Here is a 23,293-nt window from a genome sequence, read left to right as displayed (position 1 = left end):
CTGATATTTTACTTACTGGGTCCATTTATACTTTATTTTTATTGTGTTATATGTATATCATTATCATAATGCGTATAAAAAAGTGATCATCTGCCATATGCATTTACATGAAGTTTATGTTCTCAGAATTAGCTGATTGAACCAACTAGCAAAAGAATTAGAATAATTTTTTAGTTGCTCAAAGCAACAAATGTACAACTGGAATTATTATTTTTGTTTTTGTACAGCCATGCTCAGAATTGATGATACATGACAGCATACGATTTCATTCAAAATTCACAAATTGGCAACCTAACATGCTTCATATGTATTTCTTATTTGAATGCAAAAACACATGTAAAAAATATGGTATTGCTTATAACTAAATTTCAGAAAAACAGTGACGAAACATAAAATCTGAAATAGTCTTACTTGATTATTTTTATCCCATGACACTGAAAAAATATAAATAAATAAATATACATTTATACCCCAAGACACTGAAAAAATATAAATAAATAAATATACATTTTTACCCCATGACACTGAAAAAATATAAATAAATAAATATACAAGTATTACTGTAGCTAAAACACATCCACTGATATCAATGGGTGGGCGGGGCCTGTGTGACACATCCACCTAGAACATAAGTCTACAATGAATAGACAATGAAATCATTTTGAAAATACTGATTTTAATTCTACAATGAATAGACAATGAAACCATTTTGAAAACACTGATTTTATATTCATTATAGGAATATTCAGATTGTCATGAAACATAATGTTGTGCTATATTTCTTAACTTCGCAACCACTTCAAATGACGGTTTATTAGCAAATATTCACCTATGCAGTTACACTTTCATTGGTGACAAGACTTTGTTCTTAGGCCTAGGCATGTTAGTTTTCTTTACTTGCTAAAAGTACATTACACCTGGCAGTCACACTTCTATATTAACAATTTCTGGCCAGAATGCATATGAAGTTATCTATACATTCTTGCACTTCAAGTTAACTTATGAACGAATCAATTATACGTTAAAAGCAATCAGAAGAATTTCCAAGAAAATAACATTCTTCATCAGTGAATAAAAAAACCTTACATAATCCTTTGAAATATTACTAATAAATATTTAGATTAATAGCCATCTTCTTGATACAATTTAAAGAACCATCATCTTTTATTCTTCAGAGAACACATAATCTCTAAAAGTAAATCCTTTAGTAAACAAGATTACATCTGAGAAACCTTAAATTATTTTCGTCAGGCCTATAAATCATTTCGCAACAAACAGGCAGACTGAGCATAGCCTAAAACTTCAAAATTCAAAGAAAACTTTTTGTAATTCATATTCCTACTTTGAAAATTCTGTTATAACCATTAAGCTTATTAGGTCTACTGTTATATATTGTAGAGGTAGTTACATAGACCACTTAATGTAGCAAATTAATCACGCTTGCTTTGACAAGATTGCTTTTAGCTAAACAATGTAAAAAAAAAAAAAAAAATTCATGTTACATAGATTACAAATTATACCAATGCATAAAAGAAATTAACCCTTAAACGCCGGCTGGACGTATTTTACATCGACAAAAATTGTCTGTCGGGTGCCAAGTGGACGTAAAATACGTCTACTACAAAAAGTTTTTTTAAATATTCGCGGAAAAATACTTATAGGCCTCGTTTGCTAAAAATTTTAAATCACGCGCCTTGAGGGATGCTGGAGTTCATGGATCACGCTGTTGTTTTGTTTACAAGCGTGACCCAGCTGCACATGCGTGAATTTCTTTCCTATCCCAAAAGAAAGCATCAGCTAACTCTGCTGAAAATCTCAAATTTCTTTAGTCATTTTGTCATAATTTTTGCACCATTTTCTATTAGCCTTTACATAAAGTTTTATACATGAAAATGTGTGCAATTTCATGTAGAATACAACAAAAAATAACTCATGGTTGTAGCTTTTATCAATTTTGACATATTTTCATATAAATCACGATAAGTGCCAAAATTTCAACCTTCAGTCGACTTTGACTCTACCAAAATGGTCAAAAAATGCAATTGTAAGCTAAAAATCTTACATTCTAGTAATATTCAATCATTTACCTTCATTTTGCAACAAACGAGAAGGCTCTAGCACAATATTTTGATTTATGGTGAATTTTTGAAAAAGCTTTTCCTTATGTCCACCCTAACTCTGCTGAAAATCTCAAAAATTCTTTAGTCACTTTGTCGTAATTTTTGCACTGTTTTCTATTAGCAGTTACATAAAGTTTTATATATGAAAATGTGCACAATTTCATGTAGAATACAACAAAAAATAACTCATGGTTGTAGCTTTTATCAAATTTGACAAATTTTCATATAAATCATGATAAGTGCCAAAATTTCAACCTTCAGTCAACTTTGACTCAACCGAAATGGTTGAAAAATGCAATTGTATGTTAAACCTCTTACATTCTAGTAATATTCAATCATTTACCTTCATTTTGCAATAAATTGGAAGTCTCTAGCACAATATTTCGATTTATGGTGAATTTTTGAAAAAACTTTTTCCTTACGTCCGCCCTAACTCTGCTGAAAATCTCAGAAACTCTTTTGTCACTTTGTCATAATTTTTGCACAGTTTTCTATTAGCCTTTACATAAAACGTTATACATGAAAATGTGCACAATTTCATGTAGAATACAACAAAAAATAACTCATGGTTGTAGCTTTTATCAGTTTTGAAATATTTTCATATAAATCACGATAAGTGCCAAAATTTAAACCTAAGGTCAACTTTGACTCGACCGAAATGGTCGAAAAATGCAATTGTAAGCTAAAACTCTTACATTCTAGTAATATTCAATTATTTACCTTCATTTTGCAACAAACAGGAAGTCTCATATCACAATATTTTGATTTATGGTGAATTTTTGAAAAAACTTTTTCCTTACCTCCATGCACGGTAACTTGGCTGAAAATCTCAGAATTTCTTTAGTCACCTTGTCGTAATTTTCGCACCGTTTTCTATTAGGCATTACATAAAGTGTTATACATAAAAATGTGCACAATAACTCTTGGTTGTAGATTTTATCAGTTTTGAAATATTTTCATACTCGTATAAATCAAGATAAATAGAAAAAATTCGACCTTCTGTCAACTTTAACTCGACTGAAATGGTCGAAAACTGCAATTGTAAGCTAAAACACTTACAGTCTAGTAATATTCAATCAATTACCTTCATTTTGCAACAAACAGGATGTCTCTAGCACAATATTTTAATTTATGGTGAATTTTTGAAAAAAAAAATTTTTTATGTCTGCGTGTTACGAATTCATGCATCATTTTGTGATAATTTTTCTCTGTGTTGCTTTGATCGTTTTACAATTTGTTATATACCAAAATCATTGCAATTTAGTGTACAATACAACAAAAAAAAATAACTCATTAGCTTTAACCATTTTGCTCACTGAGCGATTTGTATAAAATTATATATGAAATTTTTTTTGCTCTGTCATGTATTCCAATATTTATATAAGATAATGATATTTTTTTCATTTCTGATGGTTGCATACTAAACTTCAGGCAATGACAAAAAAAGGAGCCAAAAATGAACTCTTAATCTTAAAAACTAAGCGTGCTGTGATTTTTTTAAAATAACTTTTTTTCCGCTTCGGCACTAACTCCCGAACGCCGCCGGCATACGGCAGACACCTTTGTAAATAGAGGCTCGGCGTTTAAGGGTTAATATACCCAAAAGGAAAATAGTGTTATTTGTGAATTTGCAAACTTATCAACATTTATGACACTGGAAATAAAAAAACTTTTAGCACTACTTGGCAACTGTTACACTGTCTGACATTTTGGATGATATAAAAAGAAACATATCACATCTGATTTGAGCATTACTGTACATGATTTAAGAGAGTAAATGGTGGGCCTTGGTCAAGCTGCACCACTGTTGAAATATTTTCTGTGGAAGAATAGCAATTTTAACCTTCCAGGTAGATGCTGAAAGGCAGAATAAAAAGCCTTCCTACTTTATATCATTTGTATTCCATCACTCCACAAACAATGGCACTAATCTGGTCAATCTTCTGAAGCCCCAGTGGGCCCAGAACAAGCAGCTGCTACACTCTCAAAAACAAAGCAAAAGTTGTGCTGTTCTTTGCAAAATGCAGATCTGTGAAGTGTTATTTTACAACAAATTTAACATACCTATTACTTTACTTTAGGTAAAAATAATTCTTTTTTGTTAAAAACATTTCAATGGACATTTTTGATGCTTTGCTTCTTTGAACATACTGTACTAAGGTGAAGTAAAACTATTCAGCTACAAGATAACTCTATAATCAGTCTGCAGACATTAAAAGTAACCTTAGAAAAATTAAAGGAAAATAACAGCAATGCATATGTATACTCAATGACAAAGGGCTCGGTACTATCACATTACCAAGTATCATTCATAACCTATTTTTTTTATATTCCATACTTTTAACCCTTTAACGCCGACTAGACGTATTTTACGTTGACAAAATTTGTCTGTCGGGTGCCGAGCGGATGTAAAATATGTTGACTACAAAAAGTTTTTTTAAATATTCGCGGAAAAATACTTATAGGCCTAGTTTGCGAAAAATTTTAAATCATGCACCTTGAGGGATGCTGGGAGTTCACAGATCACGCTGTTGTTTTGTTTACAAGCGTGACCCAGCTGTGCATGCGCGAATTTCTTTCTTCTCCCACTAGAAAGCATCAGCTAACTGTGCTGAAAATCTCAGAAATTCTTTAGTCACTTTGTCGTAATTTTTGCACCGTTTTCTATTAGCCGTTACATTAAGTTTTATATATGAAAATGTGTGCAATTTCATGTAGAATTCAACAAAAAATAACTCATGGTTGTAGCTTTTATCAGCTTTGAAATATTTTCATATAAATTACGATAAGTGCCAAAATTTCAACCTTCGGTCAACTTAGACTCAACCGAAATGGTCGAAAAATGCAATTGTAAGCTAAAACTCTTACATTCTAGTAATACTCAATCATTTACCTTCATTTTGCAACAAACAAGAAGTCTCTAGCACAATATTTTGATTTATGGTGAATTTTTGAAAAAACTTTTTCCTTACCTCCACACGCACTAACTCGGCCGAACATCTCAGAAATTCTTTAGTCACTTTGTCGTAATTTTTGTACCATTCTCTATTGGCCGTTACATAAAGGTTTATATATGAAATTGTGCACAATTTCATGTACAATACAACAAAAGTAACTCATGGTTATAGCTTTTATCAGCTTAGAAATATTATCATATAAATCATGATAAATAGAAAAAATTCAACCTTTGGTCAACTTTAACTCGACCGAAATGGTCGAAAAATGCAATTGTAAGCTAAATCTCTTACATTCTAGTAATATTCAATCAATTACCTTCATTTTGCAACAAACGGGAAGTCTCTAGCACGATATTTCGATTTATGGTGAATTTTTGAAAATAACTTTTTTTTACATCCACACATTACGAATTCATGCATCATTTTGTGATATTTTCTCTGTGTTGCTTTGCTCGTTTTACAATTTGTTATGTACCAAAATCATCGCAATTTAGTGTACAATACAACAAAAAAAATAACTAATTAGCTTTAACCGTTTTGCTCACAGCGCAATTTGTATACAATTATATATGAAATTTTTTTTTTTGCGCTGTCATATATTCCAATATTTATATATGATAATGATATTTTTTTTTCATTTCTGATGGTTGCATACTAAACTTCAGGCAATGACAAAAAAAGGAGCCAGAAATGAACTCTTAATCTTAAAAACTAAGCATGCTCTGATTTTTTTTTAAAAACTTTCTTTCCGCTTCGGCGCTAACTCTCAAACCGCGCCGGTATACGGGAGACACTTTTGTAAATAGACACTCAGAGTTTAAGGGTTAAGTAGTTTGAGAACATTTTTTTTATAATTTGAAAGTTATAACTAATCTAAAGTAAAAAGTAAAAGTTAAACAAAATTCCTTGTTAGTTTTCTAAAAAGAAAAATGTGTTGGCTTTGTCTGTCCGTCCAAACTTTTTTCTGTCCGCACTTTTTCTGTCCACCCTCAGATCTTAAAAACTGCTGAGGCTATACAGCTGCAAATTGCTATGTTGATCATCCAAGCCCCAATCATCAAACATACCAAATTGCAGTCCTCTAGCCTCAGTAGTTTTTATTTTATTTAAGGTTAAAGTTAGTCATAATCATGCACCTGGCAATGATATATGCCATGCCACCACTGGCCGTGGTATAAGTTAGTAGTATAAGTTAGTGGCTCATACAGCATTATACCGAGACCACCAAAAGATAAATCTATTTTTGGTGGCCTTGATTATAAGCAAAATCCAAGACCCTTTGCAGCTAAGCCCCGCCCACTGCACGCCAATGATTGGCTAGCTCTCGAATGGGGAATGATGTTACACTAGTTAACAGTCCAAATGACTGTCAGTATGGATTTGACTCCATCTGGTCATGTTGAGTTCCGTGCATGAATAATGACACCACAGATTTGAGTTCCCGGAACTGTGAAGTATGCAACCAATATCTCCAATAAAAGATATATTAAGTTATATAATATCATTACAAAGATCTTGGATCATTCTGTCGGTGCATCTTTTTCTACTTGGATCATGTGCAGCTTAAATTCACAAGCATCATGCTTATTTTTCTTTTAAACTGGTTTTGGCCTACATAAGTAATTCCATAGACCACATTAACTGAAGTGAAGCATAGACTTATGCAGCCAGTTCCAATATTAGGGTACTGATTCATCATAATCCTGCATGTCAAATCTTAATATCATTGTAATATTACGCCCCCATATAAAATTCTTCTATTTTGAGACAATGACAGGGCACGGGCCTACGCATCAATTTCTCATTGTAAATAGTTTTCCACCCATATCTGTTGGAAATAGAGTAGCCTTTAATTAATACAGTACCTCCAACCCTACAATATATAATGTATAGCACACAGTGAAATGTACACATATAAGCATGTGCATATACACATACATGTGTACTTGCGTTGATATCCATAGTAAATGTAAAGTCACTTATACTACAGAGAATAAAAGTAAAATTTGTGGGTATGTAGCCAATGGCACACATGACCAATCAAAAGGCTGTCTCAGCTTTACTCACAACTATCAAACTTCTCGCAATGAATTATATTGAAAATATATTTACAAAAGCGATAACAAATTATATTACTGTAATGAATAAATATAAGGCTGCTGTGGCATTTCTATGAAAATGAAGGTTATGGCAGGAAAGTACATAAGATACTTAACAAAATAAGAAAAAAATAAATGATAGCTGAAAAAGTTATGTATGAGATGATCCAAACCAGTCTGCGAGTAGCCCATGATTCTTCTAGATTACCCTGTTGAGCAAAGGATACATAAGTCAATAAATATTCTCTCTCTCTCTCTCTCTCTCTCTCTCTCTCTCTCTCTCTCTCTCTCTCTCTCTCTCTCTCTCTCTCTCTCTCTCTCTCTCTCTCTCTCTCTCTCTCTCTCTCTCTCTCTCTCTGTGACTGGGAGATTTTCTAAAGATTACTTTTAATTAAACTAAAACAAATGACTAAATTTCAATTAACAATAGTAGGCACATAATTCTTTACACTAGTATTCTATGAATAGTAGGTCTATGTTTATTCTGCAATGTTAGGTTACCATATGGCAATTTTTTGAAGATACTACAAGCACCATAACAACAACAACAAAAGCAAGATTAACCACAATAAAACGGCTGAACATAAGATACGGATAGGCCTATAATCCAAATCTCATAAGCTGCTTAAACCAACAAACAGACATAGGACATCATGTCTGTAATTTTTTATGATCCTGTTATTTCGAAAGAACATAATGTCCTTAAGGAAATTCTCAGCAAATTATATCCAATAAGACTCGTAAACCCTATCATACTGTAACTTTTAGTTAAACATCGGCATATTCTGGTTGAGTAGAGTGCAGTCCCTGCTTGTCATCCCATCGAATGTGTAAACGATTGCAATGAAATCAATTTTACGACTATTAAAATGAAGTAAAATTTCCTAAAATCAATATGAAACACCAATCTGCATAGCTCTGAGAAAGTCTTTGTGTTTAAGTTTAGAATGGTAAATGCTTGACTATCAGACAGTAATTATTATTCCTGTAATTCAGGTGCACCGACTTGAATGCAAGACATTCCCTGCGTCACCTCCGTATTCAGGTGAACCTCATTTACGAAAAACAACATTGCAGCATCGCGGAACACACATGACTTCATTCATATTTTCTTATTTTTTTATCATTTTTAGGGAGATGCGTATTAGGATTTTATTTCAGGGGATAATATAACATTTCCTTTTGATAATCAGCAGAAAATATTTTAGTTCGGTAAAACAACCATTTGCAAAATTAACGAAGATGAAAAGAACCACAGATTAACCAACCAACTTTTTGAAACCACTGCCAACCAATCAGCTTCACGGGATGGTCGTGACGTAAGCACTGGGCAGGGCTTAGCTGCAAAGAGCGGTGGATTCTGTTCTATACGATATACAAAAAACTCTATTGCACCAAAAACTTCAACGCATTTTTTACTTGTTTTATGCTTGTTTTTAAGTATTTCGTCCAAATCATAATGAAATATTATGTTTAGATATAAACGGTCCTACCAAACGTGTTTCAGATTATCATCTGTTTAAAGAGCTTTATGTTAAAAATAATATTACTTTACACACCAAAAAAAGGGTAGTTTTGCATATCTAATGTTATCAGATTATCATCTGTTTAAAGATCTTGCTGTTAAAAGAAAGAATGGTACTTTACATTAGTAAATAAGATATAATTATCAAAAATATATAAATTATAACTTGCTTACTTAAACTGAAATCCAGTTCATCACCTGGTTTATAGCCAACGCAACATCAAAGTACTGTATGAGGTTTGGTTGGCACTCCTGCAATGCCACATGCACAATAACTTAGTCAATTTTCTTTTCATTATAAAAATGAAAATGGAAATAAAATATTTTTTTTACATAATATGAAGGAGAATTCAATTGTTACATAAGGAAATTGAGAATGTTGTTTCTACAACTGAATGGTTTACTGAGAGTTACATAGGCATAGAAGGAATAGTAAGGATGATGTTAGATCCTTGTGACGTCAATGCCTAGAGAATTGAACAGGGTTATCTCTGCTTTTGGGGGTATGCTAAAAATCTGGATGTGTATAGCATACATGATGATATGTATACCATACATTACTGAAACTGGCTTTAACATATTTTTACAGCGACAATTTGTTGAATATGTGAAATAAACATCTTTGACTGTTGTTGTTCTTTAATTATGTTTAAAAGGATCTACTGTACTGACTTGTCATCTGAAGATGTTTTCCTTTAGTTTTATTTGAAAGGACTTACTGAAGTTTTATTAGTTTATTTCTTTTTTAACTATACAAAATTTTGTTAATGTTACACTTCAGTTTCACTATATACTCACTATCAGTATCAGCTACTGAGCCATTAATATTAATTATATATGGAAATACATTATTTTTCCTTTATTGTTTTACCTCACCATGAAGAGTATAAACATTTCTCTCTCAAGAAGTGAATACTTTAGTCCTCAAACTTACAGGCTCAGAATTTAGGATAAATGGACAATTCAGGGAGGCCATTCAGTACTGTAATGATCAACTATATACTTGCATAAGGACTGTAAAGAATACATTATTGATTATGAAAACCGAATAGCACACAAATAACAAAAACCATAATGCATATCATAAGATACCCTGCTTTTCACAGATCAAGCAAGTATCAATACACCTACCCAAACATTTGTAGGTTAATATTCAACATCATTCTATAATTTATTTATGATAGACAAAATGTAATAAAAAGTTTTGATTTTCAACACTATATGTGCAGCACACATATGCCTACAAATTTTGAGTACTAAAATAAAACCATCTTCTGACAGGACAAATACTGTATGCTGAAACACAAAAATTAACAAGTAAAAAATGCACCAAAGTTTCTTCGGTGCAACAGAGTTTTCTGTACAGCCGCTGTAGCATATAATCAAGTCCAGCAAAAATAGATCTATCTTTCAGTGGTCTCGGTATAATGCTGTATGAGCCGTGGCCCATGAAACTTTAACCATTTGCCGGTGGTGGACTATCCTATATTGTTGCCAGGAGCATGATTATGGTTAACTTTAACCTTAAATAAAATAAAAACTACTCACACTAGAGGTCGCAATTTAGTATGTTTGATGATTGGAGCCCTCTAGCATCAGTAGTTTTTAAGATCTGAGGCGGACAGAAAAAGTGCGGACAGGCAGACAAAGCTGACACAATAGTTTTCTTTTATAGAAAACTAAAATCAATGCCAGAATTCTTTAAAATATCAAACATTACAAATGACAGAACAATAATAATTTAAATTTCCTTTAGATGGGAATGTTATGTAGCCGAGCCACCTAACATTCCCATACATCTCTGGTAACCATGCTACCAGGATACTGACTGCCTATACAATATCCTTGAGTAACTTGTTCATTCGTTTTAAATTTAGACAGCTTTGTGCTGGCTAGCGTTCTTGTTCTAGGGCAGCTCTCAACCAAATGACAAACTGTCACCATGGTACATAATCTGTGCATTGAATGGTAGTGTCTCTGTGCACCCACAACACCTGGCAAATACTGCTTGCTGAATACTGCCATATGCCTTTTGTCAATACTTTGTAATGTGCTTGTACTATACATTCTCATAGAGGTCCAGATCTCAAAGCATTTCATATTTCAGTAATTTGCATTTGTAAGCAAATGAGCCTTACATATGTCACAAGAGTGAAATTGAATGCTGTATAGATTATCACCACTTCTTTATCAAGGGATGTAAGTATTATGTATCTCCATGTAGACTGAACAACTGAGCTCTAGACACACATGTAACAAACAAGATATTTCCTCTTATTGTTCTGGTTTATTTACAATGTTGGTCACTATGCTGGCTCCTTCACAAGTCTTAGTGCAACTTTTATACTACCAGGATTATGTATGTGAATATTTGTTCAAAACAGTTCTGTAATATTACTGCTTGTAGAAATTTTTAGCCAAATAGATTTAGGTCAACTGCATGTAGAATTTCAACAAAATAGGAATACACCACATGTTTATGCAATCAAGTTTTTCACCAATAAGTACTGAGGGAAACTCTCCCAACTACAGATGTTTTACTTGCTGCAGTTCTACAATATTCATGCATGTACTCACAATAAAAGCTGAGATTATCAAAGAAGTTCATACACCAGTCAAGACTAATTTAGTTTATGAATGTTTGAACCCTTTAGCTATGAATTGTTTTTCACTGACTTGATATTGTTTAATACTTTACTGTACTAAGCGAATATTTTACATATTACGTAGTTGTGCTTAGTGATATTTGATCAATATCAACCAACAGTATGGCACCATGACAATGGTTCTGACTACTATAGTGGAGTATACTTTACTTCAATTTAGAAACTTGTTCACTGGACTGTATTTACATACTGGTTGCATACTGCTCTTGGAATACATGGATTCTGTGGGTTTCACTGACACAGTGGGAGACGCACAGGGCAGGGCATGTAAACTACAATTTGGCTTAGATCTGGGTTTGGCCAAAATATGCTTCTATTTATGCCGAGTTATGGGTCTACTGAGGCATACATACCAGATGTTATGGTAAATGTAAAGAATGCCATATCTTTCATACAAGATATAGTAAATATAAAGAATGTTGTATCTTTCATACAAGATGTTATGGTAAATATAAAGAATGGTGTATCTTTAACAATGTGCTCTCTCAACAATTCAACATGCAAAACTTATCTATAAATATACAGAATTAAAATCTTAAGTAATTCAGCATTAAAAAATTATCAATATAATTAGATTACAATATACCCAATGGTATATACACCATACCTGTAGTTGGCAACACTTGCAGGACGATAAGGATGATCACTTTCAACCCAAGCATAATGGTTACTGGTAGTTGTATGGCAACCCTCCATGGTCTCAGGGATAGCAGTTTGTTGGGTAACAAGGCTAAGATTGTTCAGAGCAGCAACATGTGGCAGAATCTCTTGAATAAGACCTAGCACTGACACAGCACTCTGAAATGAATTAATCTTTGTCATTTGAGGAAAAGCAAATACATTAGAGGAAAAACTTGTATATGGAAAGAAATAACTGTGAAATATACAGGGATGCAGTAATTGAAATAGTACAAAGGTAATCTGAAACCCCAATTCCAGCCCTTGCTAATTAATAAGTAATCCATGCAGATACAATAAATAAAAATTATGGAAACAGCATATTATAATCCTCTAGACTTCTTTAACAAATCTTACGTTTCATAACACAAACCATTGCTTTGTATAGCTTTATGGTTAAATATACAGAAAAAGTTTGAGCTGTTAGCTCCACTCCTACTATTCTGCTAAGTTTTGCTCGCTTTAGTAGATTAAGTCCTGTATTCTGATATTTGAATATGTTGGGTCACTGCTGGTGAAACACTTAAGGTAATGTAGTGATACATACATTAAATTTTTCTGTGTGTATGTGTGTATATGTACACACATTCATCAAAAATGGTAAATTTTGCACTTACTGTGCATGTGCTCTCTCTCTCTCTCTCTGGGTTATTCTTTGAACTACTGGTGGAGTTAGTTGGGCGCCACCAGGTATGTTTGGTTTAAGACGTTTGGAAACACCTAATACTGTAGTAGAACTGAAAAATATGTACTGTTTATTGATAATGACTGACAAAATGAGAGTTCTAGACACAAGCATGGCATTTAAGAAATATATCTCTCACTCAACCATCAAATTTAAATAACCAGCAACCCTTTGGTCCCAAGGTGCCAGTTATGAGGGATTTTACTGTAATAACAGTAGTAATCTTAATGATGGTATTTTAGTAAGTATTTTAGTAAATACCAGAAATATTAAAGAATTATTTAGTGTGGCTAAATACAAGTACTTGTAGTCTATCACACCTGGGTAAACATAAGCCTGACTGCTGTCTCAGCTTCACATGTAAGACCCAAGTGATATATTTTGAGCCATTATTTGAGGAAAAAGGTGTCTTAAATGCCATCAAATAAGGTATATCCTTCTGGTAGCTCTTCTTTCTGCATCTACACTAATATAGTCAACAAGTGCTTTATCACCACTTTCATTTCCCAATTACTGTACTTTACTGACCATAAACCACACATTGCCAGAATTAGTTCTCTCCCTCCTCATTCACCCCCCAGCAACATATCCTACCAACTTCACTATCTCCTTCTATATCATCAACCTTTGCATTGCAGAAATTTTTTTGCTGGATATGACTGCTACACAGACTAACAGTCTAAATCTAAACCATCTTTAAATTATATTTCTCTCATTTTTTTAACTGATGACCTCTTGACTTAGTGGGCACTGCCTCTGTCTCTTCTCCTTTAGATTCTGAGTTATGATATTTATGGTTATTAACCCACAAGGTGCGGCGCAGCGCTAAAATCGATGCTTTATATGCTACGTAAGGACGACGTCGATATTATCGACGCTTTATTTTCAAATATCGCGGTAAAATCAGCCCTTCCTCTTAGCTCTGTTTGAGTGACATCAACAGTCTCGCCAACCATTCAGCTCACTCTTGAGCATAAAAGATGCCAGATTTCACTTAATCATAGGTATAAAAACAGCAAAATTGTAAACCTTCTTTCAGTGAGGGGGGTGTGGCCAGGAAGGCTTTTGTATCTTGAATTCGAGCAACGGTTGACAATTTTTATTGTTCTTTGTTTATTTTGCAACTTCTTGGAGATAATGGCTTCTTTTGACAATGATGCTGATTCATTATCATCATGCAGTGATTTTGATATCAATAATTACAATGACAGTGACGATACTGACGATGAAAGTGAAAGTAACAGTAATAACGATGTGCATATTGATGTGGGAAGCTTATGGAATCGGGTATATGCACCTGAAAACACCTTGTTCAGGTACAAAATTTAGTTTTCTGCAGAGACATATAGGACCAATAAACATTCCGAGTAAAAATGCACATCCAATAGAGTACATGTTGTTATTTATGAATAATGCCATTGTCGACAAATTAGTCACCGAAACCAACAGATATGCCAACCAAGTCCTTTCAGAGAAGGAAGAGTGGATGGCATCACATCCACATTCACAACATTCTCGATAGAAACCTGTCACTCGAAATAAAATGAAGAAGTTTTTGGGTTTGTCCTTGTTGATGGGTCTTACTCCTTTGAAAAATGTAAAGCATTTTTGGAGCACTTCTAGAGAAACTAGAATTCCCTTTTTTTCTGAGACGATGGCAAGGGATGAATACTTGCTCATTAGTAGATTTTTTCATAATAGTGATAATGCACTAGTCTACCCTAAGTCATCCCCAGTTCAATGCTTGAGCCCGTATAAGGCCATTTTTGGATTCATGTAACAGTTTGTTCAAGCACCATTATCACCCAGAGCAAACAGTATCTTTAGATGAGACATGCTTCATAATACTTCCCTTACCGGAACCATAAGGATAACATCAAAGTTTTTGCCAGCTATATTGAAAAATGAAAAACTGAAGGCAGGTGACACTATGTATGTAAGGAAGGGTCAAGTCCTTACCTGTGGCTTCAAAGAAAAACCCTCTTGTAAACCAGTACATATACTAACAACATTTTCACATGCCGAAAATATAACACTATACAAAAAGTATGGCTATGTTGTGAAACCTAAAGTAATAAATGATTATAACATAGGAATGGGAGGGGTGGACTTGAGTGACAAGAAATTATATAATTTTGCTGCTCAAAGACCTACAAGGAGGTACTGGAAGAAAATATTTATGAATATCTTTGATATTTTAGTGCTAAATCCATATATTCTTTATTAAAAAAACACTGATAAACCAGTCAAGAGATAAGAATTTATTCATATGACAGTAGAGAGATAAGAAATTTATTCATATGACAGTAGGAGTCCTTTGCCAAGACGAGCAAATTCATACCTATCAAGTGATCCCAGCATCACCTTTGTCACCTTCCATTTCAAATTTGTCAAATTCCTCACCTGGTCCCTCATCACCTGGATGCGGAACACAGCACTGGTTTGCAAGACTGGATGGGACAAAACTAAGATTGTGTGCTATATGTCCAAAAAGGTCAAAACACTGGTGCCCGGGATGTAATGTAGGAATTCATGAGAAGTGTTGGCCCAAGTTGGACCACTGTTTTTGGGTGAAAGGGTGCCCAAAGAAGAAACATAATGATAATGAACAAATAATAAAGAAATCTTTGTACCTGATGTATGTAGAAGAAAAAAATTTGAGTTCAATTGAGTTTTATAACATTTTTATTCGGTGAGTAATACTGGTGTTTACGCTGGCTTGCATGTGATAGTAAAATACACTTGCATATAAACGCATCTAGCCAATTAATAACTATTGTATATTTTTCGTATTTTTTCAGGTATTTCCTCAGTATACAAGTATAAGGAGTAATTTTGTAATAAAAAAAATTGGAATTGTGTAAAAAAATACTGTACAGCGCCTTCCAAAAATAAAAAGTTGTTTCTGAAATTTTTTTGTTTCTTTCCAAAAAACAATAATTTTAAATATAAATTTTTAGAAGTATCTTATATTTTTTTTACTGATTATTCATCTGTGAAAAAACGTGATTTCAACCATGTATAATACTAGGTATTAAGTTGAAAAATACGCAAAAAAAATTGGCTCTATGATACTAGTTGCAAATGCATAATATTGCCGTCATCTTTAAGCGGCATCCCCCCGGCACCTCATGGGTTAAATCTCTCCCTACTGCCATCTAAACAAAATTAGAGTCTCACATATCCTCAATTTCCTTTTCTATTCCTTCAACTTATTTACAGGCCCTGCTTTTGTACATCTTGGTTGCTATACCTCCTAATCCTTAGTACATTTTAACCCTTAAACGCCGAGCCTCTATTTACAAAAACGTCTCCCGTATGCCGGCAGCGTTCGGGAGTTAGCGCCGAAGCGGAAAAAGTTTTTTCAAAAATCACAGCACGCTTAGTTTTTAAGATTAAGAGTTCATTTTTGGCTCCTTTTTGTCATTGCCTAAAGTTTAGTACACAACCATCAGAAATGAAAAAAAATATATATAAATCAATATTGAAATATATGACAGCGCAAAAACAATTTTCATATATAATTTTATACAAATCGCTGTGAGCAAAACGGTTATAGCTAACGGGTTATCTGTTTTTTCTTTGTATTGTACACTAAATTGCGATGATTTTGGTATATAACAAATTGTAAAACGATCAAAGCAACACAGAGAAAATATTATCACAAAATGATGCATGAATTCGTAACACGAGGATGTAAAAAAATGTTTTTTTCAAAAATTCACCATAAATCGAAATATTGTGCTAGAGACTTCCCGTTTGTTGAAAAATGAAGCCAATTGATTGAATATTACTAGACTGTAAGTGTTTTACCTTACAATTGCAGTTTTCGACCATTTCAGTCGAGTTAAATTTGACTGAAAGTAGAATTTTTTCTATTTATCATGATTTATATGAAAATATTTCAAAACTGATAAAAGCTACAACCATGAGTTATTTTCTGTTGTACTGTACATGAAATTGCGCACATTTTCATATATAAAACTTTATGTAACGACTAATATAAAACGGTGCAAACATTACAACAATGTGACGAAAGAATTTCTGAGATGTTCGGCAGAGTTACAGCGCGGACGTAAGGAAAATGGTTTTTTTTTAAATTCACCATAAATCGAAATATTGTGCTAGAGACTTCCAATTTATTGCAAAATGAAGGTGAATGATTGAATATTACTAGAATGTAAGAGTTTTAGCTTACAATTGCGTTTTTCGACCATTTCGGTCGAGTTAAAGTTGACCGAAGGTTGAAATATTGGCAGTTATTGTGATTTATGTGAAAATATTTCAAAACTGATAAAACCTACAACCATGAGCTATTTTCTGTTGTATTCTACATGAAATTGCACACATTTTCATATATAAAAGTATATGTAACGACTAATGTAAAACGATGCAAACATTACGACAACCTGACAAAAGAATTTCTGAGATGTTCGGCCGAGTTATCGCGCGCAAACGTAAGGAAAAAGTTTTTTTTTCAGAAAATCACCATAAATCGAAATATTGTGCTAGAGACTTCCAGTTTGTTGCAAAATGAAGGTACATGATTGAATATTACTAGAATGTAAGAGTTTTAGCTTATAATTGTGTTTTTACCATTTCGGTCGAGTTAAAGTTGACCGAAGGTTGAAATTTTGGCAGTTATTGTGATTTATATAAAAATATTTCAAAACTGATAAAAGCTACAACCATGAGTTATTTTCTGTTGTATTCTACATGAAACTGCGCACATTTACATATATAAAACTTTATGTAAAGACTAATATAAAACGGTGCAAACATTACGACAACGTGATGAAAAGAATTTCTGGCGGGGACGTAAGGAAAAACTTTTTCAAAAAATTCACCATAAATCGAAATATTGTGCTAGAGACTTCCAATTTATTGCAAAATGAAGGTAAATGATTGAATATTACTAGAATGTAAGAGTTTTAGCTTACAATTGTGTTTTTTTACCATTTCGGTCGAGTCAAAGTTGACCGAAGGTTGAAATTTTGGCAGTTATCGTGGTTTATATGAAAATATTTCAAAACTGATAAAAGCTACAACCATGGGTTGTATGTTGCTGTATTTTACATGAAATTGCACACATTTTCATATATAAAACTTTATGTAACGGCTAATATAAAACAGTGCAAAACTTATGACAAAATGACGAAAGAATTTCTGAAATTTTCGGCGAGTTACCGAAAGGGGCGTAAGGAAAAAGTTTTTTCAAAAATTCACCATAAATCGAAATATTGTGCTAGAGACTTCCAATTTGTTGCAAAATGAAGGTAAATGATTGAATATTACTGGAATGTAAGAGTTTTAGCTTACAATTGCGTTTTCAACCATTTCGGTCGAGTCAAAGTTGACCAAAGGTTGAAATTTTTGTAGTGGGCGTGCAGTGCGTCCACTTGGCACCAACAGACAATTTTAGTCGGCGTATGATACATCCAGTAGGCGTTTAAGGGTTAATACAGTAAAGTAAGTTCATTCAATCACCTTCCTCCAGAGTTACAGGGTAAAGAATATCACCATCATCCCAGTTCACCTGAAACTCAATAATAGGCCTTTTTTTCTTTACTATCAGAACAGTTGGGGTGGAGCTAATGGCTCAAACTTTTTCTGTGTATTTAACCATAAAGCTATATAAAGCAACGGATTGTGTTACGAAATATAAGATTTGTTGAAGAAGTCTAGAGTATTATAATATGCTGTTTCCATAACTTTATTTACTATATCTGCATGGATTAATTTACAGCCAGGCAAATAAACACTTTAGACCAATCCTCAACCTATAACCTATACATATAACTATTTCTTATACAGCTTCTGCCAGAGTGGAACTTTTCCTCTGCTTTCTTGACTTACTTTACCATCAAAAACAGTTTTTGTACCCATTCACCTGCCTTTGCAAGAATTTCTTGTTTGTTTTGTATGGTGGCGCAATGTCATTCAATCTTGATGCTGTAGTTTGAACTCTCCACAGACCCCAAAATTATCGCTCTAGTGGTATTCTTATTTTAGATAGTCTCCCATTGTATGAGTGAAGATCTGAGAAAACTCAAATGATGTGTCCATCACAACTACTTGTAATACCATCACTTTACATCATCTTCAATGGCTTTACAAATTATGTAATACCATACAAATTTAATTCAATCACGCCCTGCTTCAGTCAAACAGGCTGTCTTCTTTGAGATAGACAAGTTGAATCCATTTTGGCTCATCCCTCTAATTGAGTACAGTCAAGAGTAGGTTAGCCACCAACTTTTTGAAAAGTAACATTTGTCAGCCAAGGAAAGCTGAACTCTGCAGCTAAACCTCTGTACACTTTACACTTTTACACTAGCTATTAGTGAACACCAAGACCCAACCTCTAAATCTTCCAGATCATTCTCTGGGATACTTCCCCACCCATTCCCCTGTTGCTTGTCAGGGCTCCAGTTCTGCTGGATTCACTCTTCCACCAACTCTATTTTTATTCATCTCGTTGCTTCCATTCACCATAACGGCTTCCATTACACTACTGCTTCACAGTAGGGTATTCAGACATTAATTCCTCCTCCCTGAATTCATTCAAAGGGTAGTTAACCAATCCTTTTTGGGGCAAACTTTCAGCCTTGGTATCAGTCTTGCCATGTTAACATGGCCTAATACTTGTACTTAACCTGAACTTGGCGCAAGCCTACATCCTTCACCTTGTCTACAACTGCATCATGACTGATTTAAGAACTTTCTCACTTTAAAATATCCAACAGTATTTCAACTGATTTCTGATCCTGAAGATATGTGGCTTCACAAGACCATGATTTAAATTATGCAAAAATGTGAACATTTGTTTTATGCACAGAAAACACTGCTTTACTCAAAAACACCCTCTGCCTCCCCTCTAACTGCATTCCGATGTTTCTGTTTAAGAATAAAGCTTCACATATTATGGGGATTGTCTTGTTTATTCTTTTCATGTGCTCACATAGTCACCTAAGGTTTGGTTTCTGTACATGGAACATGAAATTTGTCTTTATGATTTCCATAGGGATCAGTAAAAAAGCATAGTACCTAGAAACACTTCCCATGGCATCACCACAAAACTGGCTGTAGTGAATTAAATCTACATTTACTAAAGATGGAGTATGCTGAAATGTTTCAGTCTGCCAAATCCTCTTATTTTAAAAACTCTATAACAAAAACTTAGAAAAATGTTATTGACCCAACATATATTTGGTTTATACAGTATAGTATGTATATCTTATTTCCTTTCCTAGTGAAGTGGACAATTTATCTGGAATATATTTCTCAATTAATTCTTCACATTTTCCATTCCATAATCCTAATCTTATTGAATCCTGCCAGCTATTCCATATTTCAGCTGTTGTTAAGGTAAAACTCTAACTCCTAACAAACTTAGTATTAAAACCAGTACTGAAAAACAGCACACTGTTTGCAGCAGCAGCCTGCCTAGTTTTGTAAGCAAAGACATTTAGATCAGGTATAAGGAATGCAGTGGATGTTTGTTGTTATAGTAAATTTTATGTAACAATAACTAGGTCAGGTTAAGAAGAGTGCTGAGGATGTTTGTCGTTATAGTGAATTTTATGTAACAATAACTAGATCAGGTTAAGAAGAGTGCTGAGGATGTTTGTTGTTATAGTAAATTTCATGCAACAACTATAATTAACTGATTTCACATCTACGCCACAAAGTGCATTCAATACGTTTACGTCTATATCACGTAATGTGAGTTCATTAAGTTTATAGTAAATTTTATGCAAAAAACATAATAACCTCACTTTACATAGCACAGACATAATGAGTTCATTGTTTGCTGCATAAAATTTAATATAACAACAAACATCTTCCGTAGTCTTCTTTACCTGACTTAGTTATTTTTGTTCACAACACCAGGCAGGCTGCTACTGCAAACAGAGCATTTTCTAGTGGCAGGTTTGATACTAATGAGTTTTCTAGGAGTTTTATCTTGGCTACAACTAAAATGTGGTATAGTTTACCTAGTGCAGTTGTGGTATCTTCTGATCACCAAATGATTAAGCAAGCAGCAAATTCATTCCTGCCTTCTGCTGACATCTCCTGAATTCAGATGTATCAGTTTTATTTACTATTCCTTCATATTTATTTGTGTATCACCTTTTCATACTATTTCTCTCTCTCTCTGCAGGTTGATTTCCCTTTAGAGCCCTCTTGGGTTTAGTCTGATGACTCTGTCCATAAAGATTTTCAGCTAATGATTTAAAGAAAGAAAAAAGAATGAAAAGAGCCACTTCTTACCTAAATTAAAATAGACGGTTAACATATGTATTCATTAACTACATTAGTTGCTAACAGAAGTCAATGGATGACTAGATTGTTATATAAAATATACTTAAATTGCTCATATTCAAATTTACATGTAAGACATGCCAAAACACAAACAATATAAGACATGCCAAAACACAAACAATGATGTTACAAAGTAAATTACTTGAGAAAGAAATATACTTACAAAAGGAACTAAAACTCTCATAAAGTTTTGGATTTATGGTGCTCAATATGTTTCACATAGTGAAATATACTGAGCAATCTAATCTCCAAATGTTAGGCAGGAACTCTGCTTTAAACTGCCAATTCATATGAATCATGATACAAAATGTTTACCCTTGGATCTGATGTAGCTAGAGGTCCTACATGGGAGAGAACCAAAGGCAACAGCATTGTCAACAAAGGAGCTGATCCAAGTACTTCAACAGCAGTTTCATCCCCAACTCCTAACCCCATTATCATCAACTCAGTAGCCACACGAACAATGCTTCCAACCATTGCCAAAGCAGACTTCCTTGCTTGTTGTTCAGCTATTTCTCTTGTACTCTGCTGGCTCTCGGGGTCCTGAGGCGTACTAAAATAAAAACAAAACATTTAGTTTGCAAAATATAATGCACGGTTTCATAAAAATAATGCTTAAATCTATGAGATGAGAAGGCAAAGTATTTGTAAACAAAATAAGATTAGCATGCACTGTACTGGAAAATACTACAAGTACTATACAGTACACAGAATCTTTAAAGGGAACAATATCCACAACATTTCACATTACATAGTGTTAAAAGCTAAAACTACCATCCAATTCAAACCTGATTTCCTAATATGCCTCCCAGTACTACTCAGATAATTTAAGAGCAAAAAGTCAATCAATTAATACTATCAAAATATAACTAGATCTTGCTCTTGTACATGCTATTCATCTTATATACTGTATGTATACTTTTCACAATTTTTTAGTTTTACGCCCTGGCACAAGGTGGCTACAGCAAGCATTCCACACACTCGAAGCTTTTGCAGCTGATTCTGCCATGATAACTGGTATAGAGCCAACAATGCTTCCCATTTCTCTGGCTTTCCCTGATTTTAGGTGTTCACTTTGTAGTCAGTCTCTCCTACTTCTTTTATGGTGGCAACATCATGAAACAGGATCTGTCTTTAAAAGTAACAGGAGTATTGGCCATCCATCCTAACAAAGACTGCCAAGCCTAAGTCCCTGTTATGGGTTTAGGCAAGAAGCATGCCTGGGTAAAGCAGGGTGATCTTCTGGCTAAAGTTTATATGGAAATTACCAACTGCCCTTCTTTTATGATACTGCAACTGCATCACCTGTAAGTGGAGTAAAGGAGGAGATTTAGAGCCTGTCTGCTCCTAAGGATCCCAATCTTTCTCTGTCTTCAGTACAGATGAAGATGATATAGGAAAATGTGCTGGCACTCCTAAAATGGTATATAGTTGTACAACACTTATCAGTTTTTCTCAATTGTTACTAATGCTATGCACTAGCAGTGTGAAGAGTTACACAATCTGGGCATTACTGAACCAAGTACCGTATCTCACCTTAATCCTCGCCTGTTGTTCCAGTACTAATGAAGGACACTGACATATGATTACATATTGATTACCTGTGATTCAACAGGGTAACTGTATCTGACAGGTTCCTGATGCCCAATATGGCTCTCTGTGTTTGGCTCAAATGTAGTCATGTACAATATTTTAATGTTCTTGACTTTCTCCACAGCCTTTGGGCACTGGCAATTCAAGACCCCTTCATTTGTACAGAGGAACAACCCTGAAATGTTTTAGTTGGATATGTAGCGTATTTGGTAGGAGTTCCCGAAGACCAAGGTTATTATCTACAGGCAAAATCCTAATTCTAGGTGAGTCTTTTGAAGAACACCCAGCTCTGGCATAGAGGGTTTCGGCTACTCTTCAGAAACCTGGGCTCCAGATTACATTTCAGAAGTGTTCTTGGGAGCAGCCTGGAGCTGAGTATCTTGGTCATTTGGTTGGGATATATGGAGTGAGGAAGCTCCAAGAGTACCTCCTGAGAACTAAGTATTTTCCTAACCCACTACTGTACATAAACTATGAAGTTTCTTAGGCCTTGTAACTTCCAGAGAAAGTACATTCCAAACTACTCTACATAAGCCAAACCCTTGTCTTCATTGACCAGAGGCTGCAAGTGATTTGATAACAGGAAGATCAAGTGGGCTCTGGAGATGGGACATGCCTTGCAATGTCTGAAGGAAGCAGCATATT

General features: G+C 34.0%; 1 protein-coding gene across 1 annotated transcript in view; it reads right to left on the bottom strand.

Moving 5' to 3' along the window:
- hiw (highwire) overlaps positions 1-23,293 on the bottom strand; it is a 1,788,684-nt gene that overhangs the window by 756,053 nt on the left and 1,009,338 nt on the right. The window contains 2 exon segments of the mRNA XM_067112237.1: positions 11,975-12,165; positions 21,371-21,608. Of these exon segments, the coding sequence (XP_066968338.1) occupies positions 11,975-12,165; positions 21,371-21,608 (429 nt within the window).

The sequence above is a fragment of the Macrobrachium rosenbergii genome, chromosome 2 (genome assembly GCF_040412425.1).
Source record: "Macrobrachium rosenbergii isolate ZJJX-2024 chromosome 2, ASM4041242v1, whole genome shotgun sequence".
NCBI classification, from domain to species: domain Eukaryota; kingdom Metazoa; phylum Arthropoda; class Malacostraca; order Decapoda; family Palaemonidae; genus Macrobrachium; species Macrobrachium rosenbergii.
The sequence above is the reverse complement of the archived record's forward strand: the minus strand, read 5'-3'. Positions and strand labels throughout refer to the sequence as shown.